Raw genomic sequence first — 14,612 nt, forward strand, 5'->3', positions numbered from 1 at the left:
TCCATGTAGTGTCAAATTGTTTACTAACCTGTATGAAACCACGTTCGTAAGCTTTAGTGTGGATAGTCATTACGATATGACGCTGATAGAAAATGTTTTTTTTAATTCTTAATATGACTGCTAGAGTGGACATTATTTGTTGTTTTAGTGAGATTCAATGCCTGCTTAAGCTCTGCTGCAGTGTAGCTAACAGCATGGCTTATTATTACATGGCAAATAGCCACTTGTTTACTCAAATCCCACAAATGGCAACCAAAATAAATGCAGTCTTCATGAAAGGTTTAAAAGTTTTTATTATTAAATTACTGTGATTGGATCAGACTTCATCTGCAAGATTTTGCTAACAAAAATGTTATTTAGAAGAATTTGCTGGTTAGTAGCAAATACAAGTCAGTGACTAAAACACAAAATATCAAACCAAGCTTGATTAGAAGGAGAGTCTTATGTTTCTATTCACAAATCGCTGTAACAATGTTGCCTTATAGTTGGAAAAATTCAATGGTATTTTGAATTAGGTATATATAAAAACCTCTCTCTCTCCCTTTTGTATCCTTATATGCCCCCTATGGGGCGCGCCCAACTAGAAGAAACTCTTCATACTTCTGTGAAATGATTTCATTGTATCAATTAACAGCAGGAAACCAGTTGCACTTGCCTCCAAATCTAAATATGCTCAAAGGTTTAGATTTTATAACAAATATTTTAGATACAAAATAAAGAAGTACAGTACATCTTGACCACATGCATAATACATCTCAAAAAGGAATCTGGAAATATCTACTTGTTTTCAAAATCTATGTCAAAAGTTTGGAAGCCATGCTGATCTCCAGAGGGAGGAAAATATGTCTCACTAATTCTGGATGACTAATTTGGTTGTTTCCAAGACATCACTAAGCATATCACAAGAACATGAAACTAGGGAGGAATTCAATGTGTAGGTACAGTATACATTAAAATGTATGTTTTTAAGTTGTAATATGTAGTAGTGTGTTGTTTTTTTAATAATAATGTTATTAACAATCATTATTTTGTACACTACAGATCTATTTCCCATCATGAAACACTGCATACAGAATACACAATATATACAAGAATATTAGAATGGGAACCTTATATTAAGTCAGATTCATCTAATGCCAATGTTTTGGAAACAAAGTTTCTTAGTGACCCTCTGGCACTGGCTGAGAGTCTCTGTGCAAATTAAACCCAGATGTTGCATTTCCCTTGTCCTTCTCTTAAAGGAATAGGACAAGCCTGCAGTAAACCCCTGGCTATAGCCACCAGCATTGTCCATCTATACATTTCCACTATACAGTACTATTTAAGCACCATTTGAAACATCTACAAATATACAGTATTGGCTGTAACAATAGTTTAAATGTACAAAACCAAATAACATGTACATCTTAACTGAAATATTTTACATTTGATCAGATTATAAATGGTATAAGCACCCATGTAATAAAATATTAATTGAAGAAAAAGGCGGTTGTTATACCTGCAGTAATGCACGTGGTGCACAACTGTTTTCCCTGACCCTTAACCTTAACTTTCAAACTGAGTAAGTGGTAGCTTTTGTACTTGCTTCTGATGTTTTAATGTAGTCTACTTAATGGAGTTTACAGTAAATGTCTCGTTTGTAATAACAATGATGAGGACATCGTCACTGCAATGTTTTATCTTGCTTCACTGTTTATTTTAAATAAAGTATGTTTTAAGGAGTGCTGGCTTTCCTTTTCTATTTTAATATATATACTGATCTATTTTAATATATATACTGAGCATCATAAGAATTTTGTTATTCTGCACTTCTGTTTTTAGAAACATAAGGTATAAAGATTACTGATAGTGAATAAACGTTTTGGCATCATTTTGATTGATCATTCCTGGGAAACTACGGAACCGTGGTAGCTCAGATGGCAAGGGTGTCTAGGTCCTGACTGGAAGGTCCCGGGTTCAATCCCAGGTAGGGGCAAGCGATGTAACTTGCTCTAATTTCTTTCAGATTGCTCTGAACGGTGTTGGATGGTTGAGAACAATGGTGGCCCTTGCCCCCCCATTCCCCGTGTGCCTTTATAGCCTGAAAAAGGGACTGAACTTAACTGTCTGGTTAACCATAATAAATTCAAGTGCCTTTGTCCACTGTGTAAGCACTTAATCATAAGTGGAGGTGACTGGGGACAAGTGATAAGGTTATTTATCCCCGCTGAATGGCAAGCTTGGTGAAAAAACACATTTTAAAAAGCCAATATGCCCTGTTGTCAGTGTCACATGTGCAGAATTATGTTCTTATTGTGCACAATGTGCACAACAGACAACCTAAGGGATGGTCCATATGTGATGGTCGGGGCATGAGTGTCTAGTTGATACACAGGTCCACTTGTAGTGATTGCTGGCAGCTTGACTGTACATCAATCACATCCCTGGAGTTCACCTGTGGGCTCATCCTGATGTGACAACATTCCAGCAGGACTGCATAAGTCCTCGTTCTAACTTTTTTTATTTTTTCCCTAAAGACCTCATAGATGTGGCAGCTTGGTAATTATCACCAATCTAGCTAGACACAAAAAACTGGTGTGGTTTGTTCTGCAGGGAATAACGTGATGTTGAATATGTTTAATATTTAACTTGTGAAACATTTTTTTAATTGGCTGAATGTCAACTTTCTGTCTAAACCTTTATTCCTCCACTCCTACTTCAAAGACTTGTCACACTATAAAACACTACCTCAGCTACTCAGCTCTTTCAATTCTGGCTTGCTGAGTGTCCCCATGACAAGGCAACAAACACTGAGCCATTTCCACAGTACTAGTGTTTCCTAAATTTTAATTGTTGTTTTTATGTTCTTTTTACCTATATGCTGTTTGTTACCTCCACTGTAAAGTGCTTTGAGACATCTTGACATAAAAGTCATTATATAAAACAAATTGTATGACTATGCTTAGTTTCTTTCAAACTAAGACCAGTGGTGGAACCTGACCTTGAGGGTAACTGCTTGCCTTAAAGTTAAGATCACCTTTCAGTGCATGTAAAACAGCTGTCACAGAAGAAGTCAGTCCTATCTTTCCAGAGATTACTGTGTGAGAATAAAGACAACAGGCACTGAACTGTGCTTTTTAAAACCTTGATTTCAGAATTCACATATTCCCCTAAGCATTGTGAAAAATACAATAAGGTCACACGCCTTGGAAGAGAATCAGCATCAGTGTCACTCAGACATTTTCCCCAGGACTCTAAAATCCTGTGAAGTTTCATGACTTTTTGTCAAACAGCACAAATTCAAAGATTTTAAGACATTTTGTGAAATAAAAAAAATACAAGCAATTTAAACACAGTTCCAGCACGGCTCTGTCGCTTGGACCCTTAACTATATCAGCATCTGCCCTCTAAATGACTGATAATAGAGTATCTGTGAATACAGCCATGAATACACCATTCCCCACACTCACACTCCAAGCAGAAAATGAAACAAACATTTCTAAATTAACAACAAACAAAAAAATGAAGTCGTTTCAATAACATATTGTAGTTTGAAACAAATTGTACTGTACACAATACTATTTATAGAGCTTACTGTTAACATACTGTTTACATTCACTGCAGCAGCTCTGAGAAACATACCAAGGAAATATATAAAATTAAAAAAACAACTTCCTGTCTCAGTCAGAGAAGTGGCACAGCCAGGACTGAAAGTTGTGATCTCCAGGCTGGAGCAGCTCCAGACTAAGGCTTGAGCCAGAAGAGCCACCCAGGAGACATCCAAACAATGCCTTAGTGTAGCAAAACAATTGCTGTTCGTTTTCCATGCTTCAATACCATTGTGAGATTTTGAATAAAACATTTTGCTCTCTGTTCCATGGGCAATTAATGCTGTTTCTAAACATCAGATAACCCTGATTTATTTTAATGACTATTCTATATTATTTTACTTACCCCATATTCACTATGCATACTGTAGGTACAGCTATACACAAAGCTGTGAAATGTAGTATATGTAACCACAAGAACGACAACTTCAGGAGGTAAATCTGGAATTTAAAGTTTTGCCTTAATTTGTTTTTAAATAATATAATCTGTATAAAGTACTGATCATATGAAAAATATGATTCCACATGTGGTGACCTGCAGATTAATACGTTGTTCGCCATGCTGTGGAAGACAGCATCTACTGAAGCTGATAATTTTTGGAATTATTACCTTTTTATTGATGAATCACTACTGTACATTTATATATATACAGTATATGCAATATACAAAAAACTATATCTCTGTATAGTCAGCAAGTCACCCGTGAACCTATGGCCAACAAGTTGGTGTCACTCATCTGTTGGGAGATCAGAACAGAGGCATGCAAAACCTTCAGGTATTTGGCTATATGAAACCCCAAATAAACTAAAATCATGTTTTTGAAAAGGTAAAAAACAGTAGAATTTAGAATTCAAAAAGCCATATTTTTAGCTATCTTTGCTACTTGTGTTGTTAGAAAAAAATCATTATGCTGAACTAAAATTATTTTACAGAATCCTAACCAGTTGGAGTCTTGCTATTAGACAATACATAGATTAATAAAACATTCAAAATTAACCTACTTAAATTCAGTTTAGTAAATACTCACTCTCATTGCCTCCCACTACCACTCCCAAATGATGTACATACCTACTTTAAATGCAATAATTAAATCCACTAAAATATTCTGAAAAAAAGTTTCAGAAAACAAGATTTTAGCATAAAAACAGTTATCATTGCTAAAACTACATACCAATTTTGCTTGAGTTCAGAATTTGATCCATATTTTTGTTTCAACAGAGCCCATCATATTTTAAACTAAAACCCATCTTCAGTAATTAATGGGAATTTTTAAATATCTAAGGGGAGTTTATAAATCTTTTTATAGATCCAAGTTATTATTACCCATAGGACACTAAATACCTTTTTTCCTGTCTTCAGCCTTTCTCATATGAAAGAATAAACGTTAGAAATAAAACAGGTTCCCACGTGGCAAATGTACTGTATGCATTATAAGTGATCCATCCTTTTTGAAAAACAAGAAAAGGCAGTCCTAATTATGGCATCTGTAGAAAACTCTTCAAGCTTAATTGATTTAAAAGAGAATGAGAGGCCAAGTGCTCAAATTAAGACACTTAAAACTTTAATCGATGACATATACTGTTGTTCACTTCTAAGATGCCGGTTTTATAAAAAAAAACCTTCAGTGAGTGCCACATACTGTAACTCAACTAAACTCAGGAAGTGAAACGGTTACTAAAAATAAGTGAATCTTCAGCGTCATCCTGTCAGTGACTAATGTAGTCACTCACACTTGCCATCCTGCACAGCTGAAACTCTATGAACAGCCTGCACAAAGCACCGTCACGCAACCCAAGCCAAGTGACTTTTACCTCCTATAATAGCTGTATAACTAAAACAGCTATTATTGAACAACTAACCCATTTATTTCACTAGTATTATTTGTATAGCGTTATGGTTAAAACATAAATACCTTTGTCCTTTCCTGTTGTATAGTAAAAGGTATATCATGGTCATGATACTATAAAGTATAAAATACTTTGATACTCTAGCCTTATGTAATGCTTATATTTAATGTTTTTTTTATTTTAAAATGTTACAATTTACGATTTTAAAAAGTGGATAATCTTATAAAATACATTTGATGTAAAAGTGCCTAACACACAGAAATGCATTATGCATGTTAAAATTAATAAAAAATTGTTTTGATCTAGTGAAAACACAAACATTCAGTACCTTTTCCCTTTTTAAATTGTGGCCTTATAAAAAATACATTACTGAGCTTTTTAATCAGACATCTATGTCAAATCAGGAAATGTGTCATCAGGGAAAGCACAAAAAAACATTTGCAAGTGATAACTTGTGTGCATATTATCGCCTGTATATGCAAACAATGTATAGTTATTCATTTGTAGGGTATTTGAACTACATTTACTATGTTGGTCCTGTTATGTGTAATCTTCTATGGAAACTTGTAAAAGCTTCACAGGAAGATTGTGCTCAAAATGTAGTGGTTTTATCACACAGATGAGGTGTGGGATTTATAAATTAAATTTAACCAATATGTGTACAATTTCTTATTTACAATGAACACCTAGAAACATTAAACGGGAGGACATTTACTGGAGCAAACTGAGTGAAATACCTTTCGCAGGAGTGTAACTGAGGCTTTGCCTTTAAACAAAGAATGTCCGAGCACACAGAACTGTGCAGACCTGAAAGATGCAGCAGTTGATTTCATACATTTACCGGCTACAACATACTAAATTATGACTAAGTATCATCATCACCATCACATCACTTTCAGTAACTGCTTATCTAATTCAGGCGCATCGCAAGGCCTACACAAATATACAGTATACACATACACAATATATACACACACCACAGCCAATTTTCAACAAGACAATTAACCTACTAGTATGTCTTTGGATTGTGGGAGGATACTTGAGCACCCAAAGGAAACCCATGTGAACACAGGCAGAACATGCAAACTCCACATAGACTGTACCCCAGAAATTAAACCTAGGGCCCTAGTGCTGCAAGGCACCATGCTGTCACATGACTAATCACATGACTAGAAATTTTAGAACAAATCAATTTAAAAGAAAACAGTTCATGTATTTATGCCATGAAATATTATCTCAGGCCAGACAGGAAATTGGAGGGACTGCAGTATGGATATTATGGTTTGAATTGTGATCAGTTGTTTCATTGCACAGGAAATGTATAGCATCTTATTTTCCAATGTGAGTGAAGTCATCAGGCAAATACTTATAAAAACATATTACTACAGTTTTTTTACAGTAATACAAATGACTATATGTCATGAGTTAAATATTAGCAGTCGTTCTTACACATAACTGTTACATGTACAGTAACTGTATAGATTTCCTCTTATTAGAAATATAGTTATATAGGAAAACACTATAGACATATTGAAAAACACTGAATTTATTCTATGTTCCCTTAGAAACTGTAGAATAAGGGGCCTCTTGAGGCGCTCACCAGAGTGCAGGCTGAGTCTGGGTCATGTCACTAGCTGAACTGGGACTCCCCAAGTGGCATGCACAATTGACTGAGCACATCTGGAGGTAAAGTTTAGCTGACAGGACTCACGTAAACACACAGCAATCCCTGTGTAGTACCCAGAGCCCTTGAAGGTGAGGTACTGTATTTGCATAAACCTCCTCCACAGGGCTGTGTAGCTGGTGGCTCAAATGTGAGTGGGTCAGAGGAGTCTGCCTACCCTTCCTCATTCCTCCAGAGTGGCATTTGTAGCTGTGTGCTGAGATGTGAAATGTGAAAAACACATCATTGGCTATTGCAAAGCAGGAGGGTATAACAAAAAGCATTTGGCAATTCAAAATTTTGGAGAATATAATTTTGGCTCCATAATTAAATACTTGGCATTTAGTAAAAATTGTTCCAAAAAATATGTCATTGTTAGTCTCCCATTTTCCTCAATCATAAACTCCTTCTAAGTAATTTTCCTGTCCCACATTACTTTAGAATTTTAAAATGCAACACATTAATGTTGAATTGCATTGTTTTATTTTTGTTCAGTTTTTTTATTTGTTATAAAAATACTTACAAAATTACTTGTACATTTGTTCCATTTTAAATGGCAAAACACCCCCACAGAATGCATTAAAATGTGCAGTTCAGCACAGATTGAGAGTCCGAAATGAAATAAAATAGAATATTATTAATAAATTATACAAACATTCCCAACATTCCCTCTAAAGCAGCGAATGCAGGTTTTCATAAACCTTTCTGACTTAATGAAATCAAAACTTTTCATATAATCTTTTCAGCTACTGTGAGTGAAGGTGTTTTGACCTATAACCCCTAACTTCACACTTAAATCTTTCTAGAACCCCACTTAGTAACTGCATGGTCTACAGTTGACAATATTTGCTTCGGGTGTTTCTCACCTCAACAGGAAGCCCTACACAGCAGTTTTGCCTGTAGCTGAGTTTAAATAATTGTACTGTAGTAACCATAATGACAGTTCAGACATACAATTAGTGAATTTGTGTTATGTCAAGCCAGGCTTTAGAAAGTTGCTCAGGTTGCTGTGCATCAAAATATGTCAAGTATTTTATATGATACTGTACTGCATGAAATACCTATGAAAACACAAAACAACTACAACAAAGCACATACTGTATTAAATACACACAAAAAAAGATAACATAAAACATATCAATATAAAAAAATGCCAGGTTATCCACGTTTTAAATAAAGTAATAGTAGAGTCTCCAAAAGATTAATATTTTATAGGTACTAAAGCTAATTTTCCACAGCAGTGTTTTGTGTAAAACATGTATATGGCTTTTTTGATACTTAATATGCCCTTGAAAAGAGGCATTCTCAAAAGCACAAATTTGGTTGGTTTTCAAATGTAAGTTATTTTCATAAGTCTGGGGCAAGACTTTGTTTGGATATAAAGTGTTTTCAAAATATGTTTCTTAAATATTGATAATATCTTGTGAAATGCTTGTGAAAACATATATTAAATATTGAATGAACATTATATATATATATTATTATATAAATATTGAAGTGAGTATTTTAAAAAGTGCCATAATTTCTAAATCGCAATCTGTGATCCTGGTCTCTGTGCTGTTGCAATCAGTTTATCTACCACCCATGCTTAGTGCACTTTAAGTAAACAGACAATCTCGTTTCACTAACTTCTAATCACTAACTTTCCTTGATTTTAATTTCATGAATTAGCTTTAAAGCTTTCATAAGAAACAGGTGTAATAAAAGAAGGCGATGGGTTCTGTGGATGTTATCATGTGGTCCTTTTTCAGAAAGGTGAAAGTATTTACAATATATGGCTATTGTCCCAAATTACCATGTAATTAATTTGAAAATACTTCCTCTCTTTAGCAGGGGTTTATAATATAAAACAAGCTCAGAGCAGAGATTTTCAGATAGTGATGCAATGGCATTCCACTTGATTTCCCAATCAAGCCTTTGCAATGCTCCACACATCTTTTAATCACAACTAGCACTTACTGAAAGATCCTGAGTTACATTAGACAATGTAAATTAAGTGGAGATTAAGGAAACCTTATATCTTTTTTTTAGATAGAACAGTACATTATTGCATTCAAAAGCACTACTTCTTCTAAACTTGAATCAAACCTAAGCCACAATATATAGGGACTATGTATGAGTGTGTGAGGTGACAGGAGCTTACTAATATTTTTTATGGGGATTTCACTGAAGTACAACAATTTTGGTGTACACGATAAAGCATAGGCCTACTTCAACCATACAGTAAAATATGCAAAATCAATCTAACATTTAGAGAAAAATCCTAAATAAATAAGTTGTCACTGATCGAACTTCATCAAAGTTCCCTCCTGACTCAAAAAAGACTAGGTGGAATGACTAAGTGCTTCATTGCAGAGGTATAAGAAAAACAGCAAAAAAAAAAAAAATAAACCTGTAAACCAATGGATGGTGTATTCCTAAAACAGTGTACAAAAGTCTTTATATTTTATGTCCTGTGCTCTATTAACATTTCAATAGAGACGAAAAAAAAAAAATAACATTAGGCTATTGTATGGCTTCTTCACCTATCTGTGACTACAAGACAACTTTTATAGAGGCTATCATGCTATCACATTGGTGTATAATGCTTGTGAGAAGTTAATCCAAATGATTTCCAGACCCCTGCTTAGTTTTAGAGTAGCCTATGACTTGTCCATGAGACAAAGCTGGCCATGGGAGGACTGGACATTGTGCAGTGTGAAGGACGTCTGAGGCCATGAACCTTTATGTAAATGACTAGCTCTGCCCTAGATCAGTTGTTTCCAACCACGTCCTGAGAGATCCCTGTTAATCAGTGGAGCATTTCAACTATCTAAGGAAGGGGAAGCTCGGAAAATCAAAAACTGGATAGTTGATACCAATTACCAATCCCATTAATCTATTCAATAGTTAAAAAAATTAAATGTGTTTCAAATAGTAAACTGAAATAAGCAACCCAATAGCAAAAAGTGGTTGCTTCAAAACCACCATCACATACACAAACCAGGCCTGAGAAAAAATGCTGGGCTACTACAGGTGTTATAGGCACTTCTGTCAGCATCTAGAAAACAGCTGATTTGTCTTCTTGTCCACGTAATTGGTTTAATAATGTCTTTAAGGTCCGAGATGGAAGAAAATCTGAAACAAACAAGGATTCAAGGTCCAGACTTGCATACCCCCAGCCATGTGCATGTGAATGTATGAACACACTTGAAATATCTAAGATGTGTTTTAATACTCCTATTGTGGTCTCTGAAACGATTTGCAACACAACATTCTATGCATAGTCATTATAGTCTGATTATCAATGTGTAGGTGACAAGGCATTTATATTTTTTCAACTTGTCATAAATACTGTGCAGATGCCACAAGAGGTTACATGCCAGACTCAAATGCCTTACTCCGTTACCAGTTTTCATTGAAATTTGACATAATGTGTCATGCACAGTCTGTTGTATAACCAAGTACCTTTCTTTAATTAAAACAGAGGTTTTTAGCCCTGGTCCTGGTGAGCTTCAGTGCACCAAGTTTTATACGTGATCTTTGAGTTATCAAATTCTAAAGGCCTGGAACAATTTAATCATCATCATCAATCAAAAAAAACAGGTGGTGTATTCAATTAAGTATTTTAGAGATCATCTATCTATCCATTTTCTAACCACTTTATCCAATACAGAGTAATGGGGAAGCTGAAGCCTATTCTGGGCAGCAACAGGAGCAAGTAAAACTACACCGTGGATGGGACACCAGTCCATCGCAGAGCATACACATATACTCACACCGGGGTTAATTTTCCCAGAAACTAATTAATTTACCAGTATGTCTTTGGAAAGTAGGAAGAAACTCGAGAACCTGGAGGAAACCCTTGTGAACATGTGATCAATATATAAACTCCATGCAGGTAGCAGGAATTGAACCCAGGGCACCAAGCTAAAAAGCAGCAATGCTAACCACCACACTACCATGCTGCCCATTTTAGACATAATTTGAAACATAAACCACACTATCCTACTAAAATGAAAGTGCATAGAAGGCTTATTCAAACATATTCAAATGATCACTTTAATACAGGCTCTTTATGCCACACCATGATTTTAAAAGAAACAAACTTTACCCTTTTTTACAATATGGAGATATGCATCTCTTCTAAACCAGTCTTTGTCCCCAGGCTGCATCTGACATTTACTGTACTATTTTACAAATGTTAATAACCCAAGACAATCCAAATAAACACTGAAAAACACACTGGTCAACCTATAGTATCTAGTACGCTACAAGATGGTCTGGTTGAATCGGCAGCCACTTTAACTCCTGTGGTCATTGTGTGTTGCAAAACAAAGGGCAACTCATGTAACAACATGTCAGCGGATGATTTTTCCAATTCCACCTCCCACTTGCTGTGTTGTGAAACCATCTGCACCAAGGACAATACAGTAAACAAAAGTATGTGCTTAATGTTCTCTGGAAGCTGACTGACTGGAAGTGTGAGATTCAGTACATTTCTAGGTTTTTGCAACTGCATTGTGCCTTCCTATTTGAGAATCTCCAAAACTGATTGAATTAAACTCTCCATGACATATTTGTATGTAAACTAAACACCTAATAGATATGTAAGGAATCATATTTTTATCCTGTCAATATAATGCGTTCCTGCAACCATATCACCAGAAAAACAGAACTTTCGCAATTTAAGGACGCTATGCTCCTATGTCATGATTTATGACATAAAATACAATTTAAAATAAAATTTGCTGGATTCTGTGTTGGAATGCATTGTACAGCACATTTCCATCCTTTACAAAACACTATATGTTTAACAACTCAACCTCTTTACCATCTCAATTCACATTAGTAAAGAGATGGCCAGGTCACTGAGTGTCATGCATGACTTGCGCACAGGCTGTAGCAGTTACTGAATACCCCTGGGTTAGGAGTCTTCAGAATAATTCCCAATGCCCTAAATCTCACTAGATATTTTGTTAAGCATTGCTCCAAAAGACTGATCACATAAAAGTGATCCTGGTACTGTAGTCTAACTAAAATAAATTTATAAAGGTATCCATATACAGTATAATAACGTTTACAGTCCTACCAGATGTTTCTTAAAGAAAAATCAAGTTATCAAACTCAAAACGCTAAACTGTATGAGAGATTTGACTTTAACATGGACATTTTTTCTAGGGTTTTATCATGCTTTCAGTATGTCACATACAGTACAGTAGGCAGTTTTGTTTACTACGGTTAGTTGCAGGCTTTAGCTTTCTTGGACTGCTGTGCTTCTATCACGATTTTCAATGTTTTACAGTACGTAACATAATGTTAATGTTACCTACGGACACCACACCGATTTTTTTTTTATTGGAACTCTAATACGATTTTGAATTTGTTCTTGAATATTGAAAAAGTCCTTAATTTGGATTGGATTGGATTTCCCATAGTAGTAGATTTAACTTTTTTTATTTACGCGTAAACATTAGTTTCAGCTTGCCTTAAGAAAGTTGAGTCAGAACTTCCCTTAAGAGACAGGGTACACTTAGTTCGAATAAATTTTAAAAAATGTGGAGAAGTACAGATGTGCGTAAGGAATTTGTGACTAAGTGTCTCCCGAGACACGATGGGCCGAAACGTCATTTTAAAAAACCAAAATGGTTATACAATGTAACGCCCGACCAAAACTCTTCACACAGCGTTTATAAAGGCGATAACACTGTAGAAGATGGAATATTTTAAGCAACGTAAAAGCTGCTTACCAGCTATTATGGTAAAATATATGTTTTTATTCAGAGGACTAGCAGAAACGCCCTATTTTATAAACGCCATATAAAGCGACTGGCGTGGTTTAACATTGTCTTTAAGTTCCTTCGGCACATTCATGTACAACATGCTTCTCCAGTTAAAGAAACTAGGCTTTTTCGGAGACTATTTCAAAACATGGTGGCGTTTATTTTTTACTTTGAATCGTCAACAGTAATTTAACATATAAGCATAACAATTATGTGGTAAGGAACAAGTAGAGATTAATGCTACAATTAAAAAATAACGTTAAAGGTAAAAAGTCTTCTTCAGGTGTATGTGGGGGGGATTATCGACAATCAAAACATTGTTTTTTGTATTTTTCTTCTACTTTTCAGTGCAGAATTATTCACGTTCAACTCGCACGTTAACGCAGCTACTGTACCTACTCTATAATATGGCAGTTCATTGACTAGTAAGTCTTAAAAAATTAACTGAAACTTCATTTTGTATAACCTGTAGCTGACCACTTTATCCCTTCTAATGGAACTATTTTTTGCGTTCTTGCAACCACTCCTGTTACACCCATTCTTATTTCGACAGATTGCTTCGGGGTAAGAACACAATAAACAAACCCTAAAAATCAACAAGTGGACTGACTCCAGAACTTACCCGGTTCGTCTATCATCTCAATGTTAACCTCCGGCTCTTGCTCAATCTCCGAATCCGAGTCCATCTCAAATATTTCGGTTGCATTATCCGTATTCATCTTTGTTAAACCAGTTGTAAAAGAAAATCCAAACAACGGTTAACTGAAACGAGTTCGTCAAGAAGTTTTATGATTTGGATATTTGCCTTGTCATTGATACAAATTCAGAATGTCTGTTTGCTATGTTTTCTTATTCCAAAGCTTATTTGCGAGTCACACAAATGAGCAGGAACTGTGTAAAATGATAAGTCTCCTCCCAGAATGTAAGTGTTGCCGCCCTGGAGATTTTGCTGTGCAGTTTTGTTTATAATATAGGTCTAAACAGCACGACAATCCACTTACCACTTTTATTTGCATTTTGATTTTTAACTATTTTTTTCATAACTAATTGTGAATATGTCATCTTTAATAAAACGGTTTGGAATTTTGAAAAGGGCTCCCTATCGCTTTTGAAATACAGTGTTTTGAGCTCTTTTACTGTATGAGATGCACATACAGGAAAATTTGATTTTTTCCCACTCAAAAATGTGGAATTTTATTTCACATAGGAAATGCAATTGTTAATCTGCAACATGTTTAAGAACTAAGAACAATCAAAGAGTTTAAATTAATCCTATTAGTAGTTTAATTTGGGTTTCAGTTGTGTAACTGAGAGCTTGGTGTGGTGGAGGCCCAGAATAAGGACTGGAAACTGTTGTGGGAAATCCTTCATCCAAGGAGCAGGACACAGTCTTTCGTGGATTCAGTTGTTTTTTGAGCTCAATAACGACATCAACGCGCGTTGGGTCTGCCCCGCAGAACAGACAACACTGCAAGGGTTTCCCAGCTCTTATATACAGTATGATCTCAGGAAGATGTTTTGTTTCACCACTTCATGGTTATTCGTCTTGCCCTTTGATATGTAGCATGAGTTGACCTGCTAAGTCCTGTTCCAAGTCTTGTCCTTTGATGTGTAGTTGTAATTGTTGGAGCTGCTTAAGATATGTTAAAGCAGCCGACATATTGCACAATGCGCCTGAACCAGCACTGTAGTGTTGAATAGAGATAAATTAGATATTTATTTTCCATCAATAATATATATGTGTTTTTCTAC

At 35.3% G+C, this 14,612-nt stretch overlaps 1 protein-coding gene across 1 annotated transcript in view; it reads right to left on the reverse strand.

The window, feature by feature from the left end:
- ano6 (anoctamin 6) overlaps positions 1-13,773 on the reverse strand; it is a 50,490-nt gene extending 36,717 nt beyond the window's left edge. Inside the window, exon 1 of the mRNA XM_015352937.2 lies at positions 13,483-13,773. Within this exon, the coding sequence (XP_015208423.1) occupies positions 13,483-13,579 (97 nt within the window). The 5' untranslated portion in view covers positions 13,580-13,773. The remainder of the gene's footprint in view (positions 1-13,482) is intronic.
- Positions 13,774-14,612: the final 839 nt, after the last annotated feature.

This window comes from Lepisosteus oculatus, chromosome 7 (genome assembly GCF_040954835.1).
Source record: "Lepisosteus oculatus isolate fLepOcu1 chromosome 7, fLepOcu1.hap2, whole genome shotgun sequence".
NCBI classification, from domain to species: domain Eukaryota; kingdom Metazoa; phylum Chordata; class Actinopteri; order Semionotiformes; family Lepisosteidae; genus Lepisosteus; species Lepisosteus oculatus.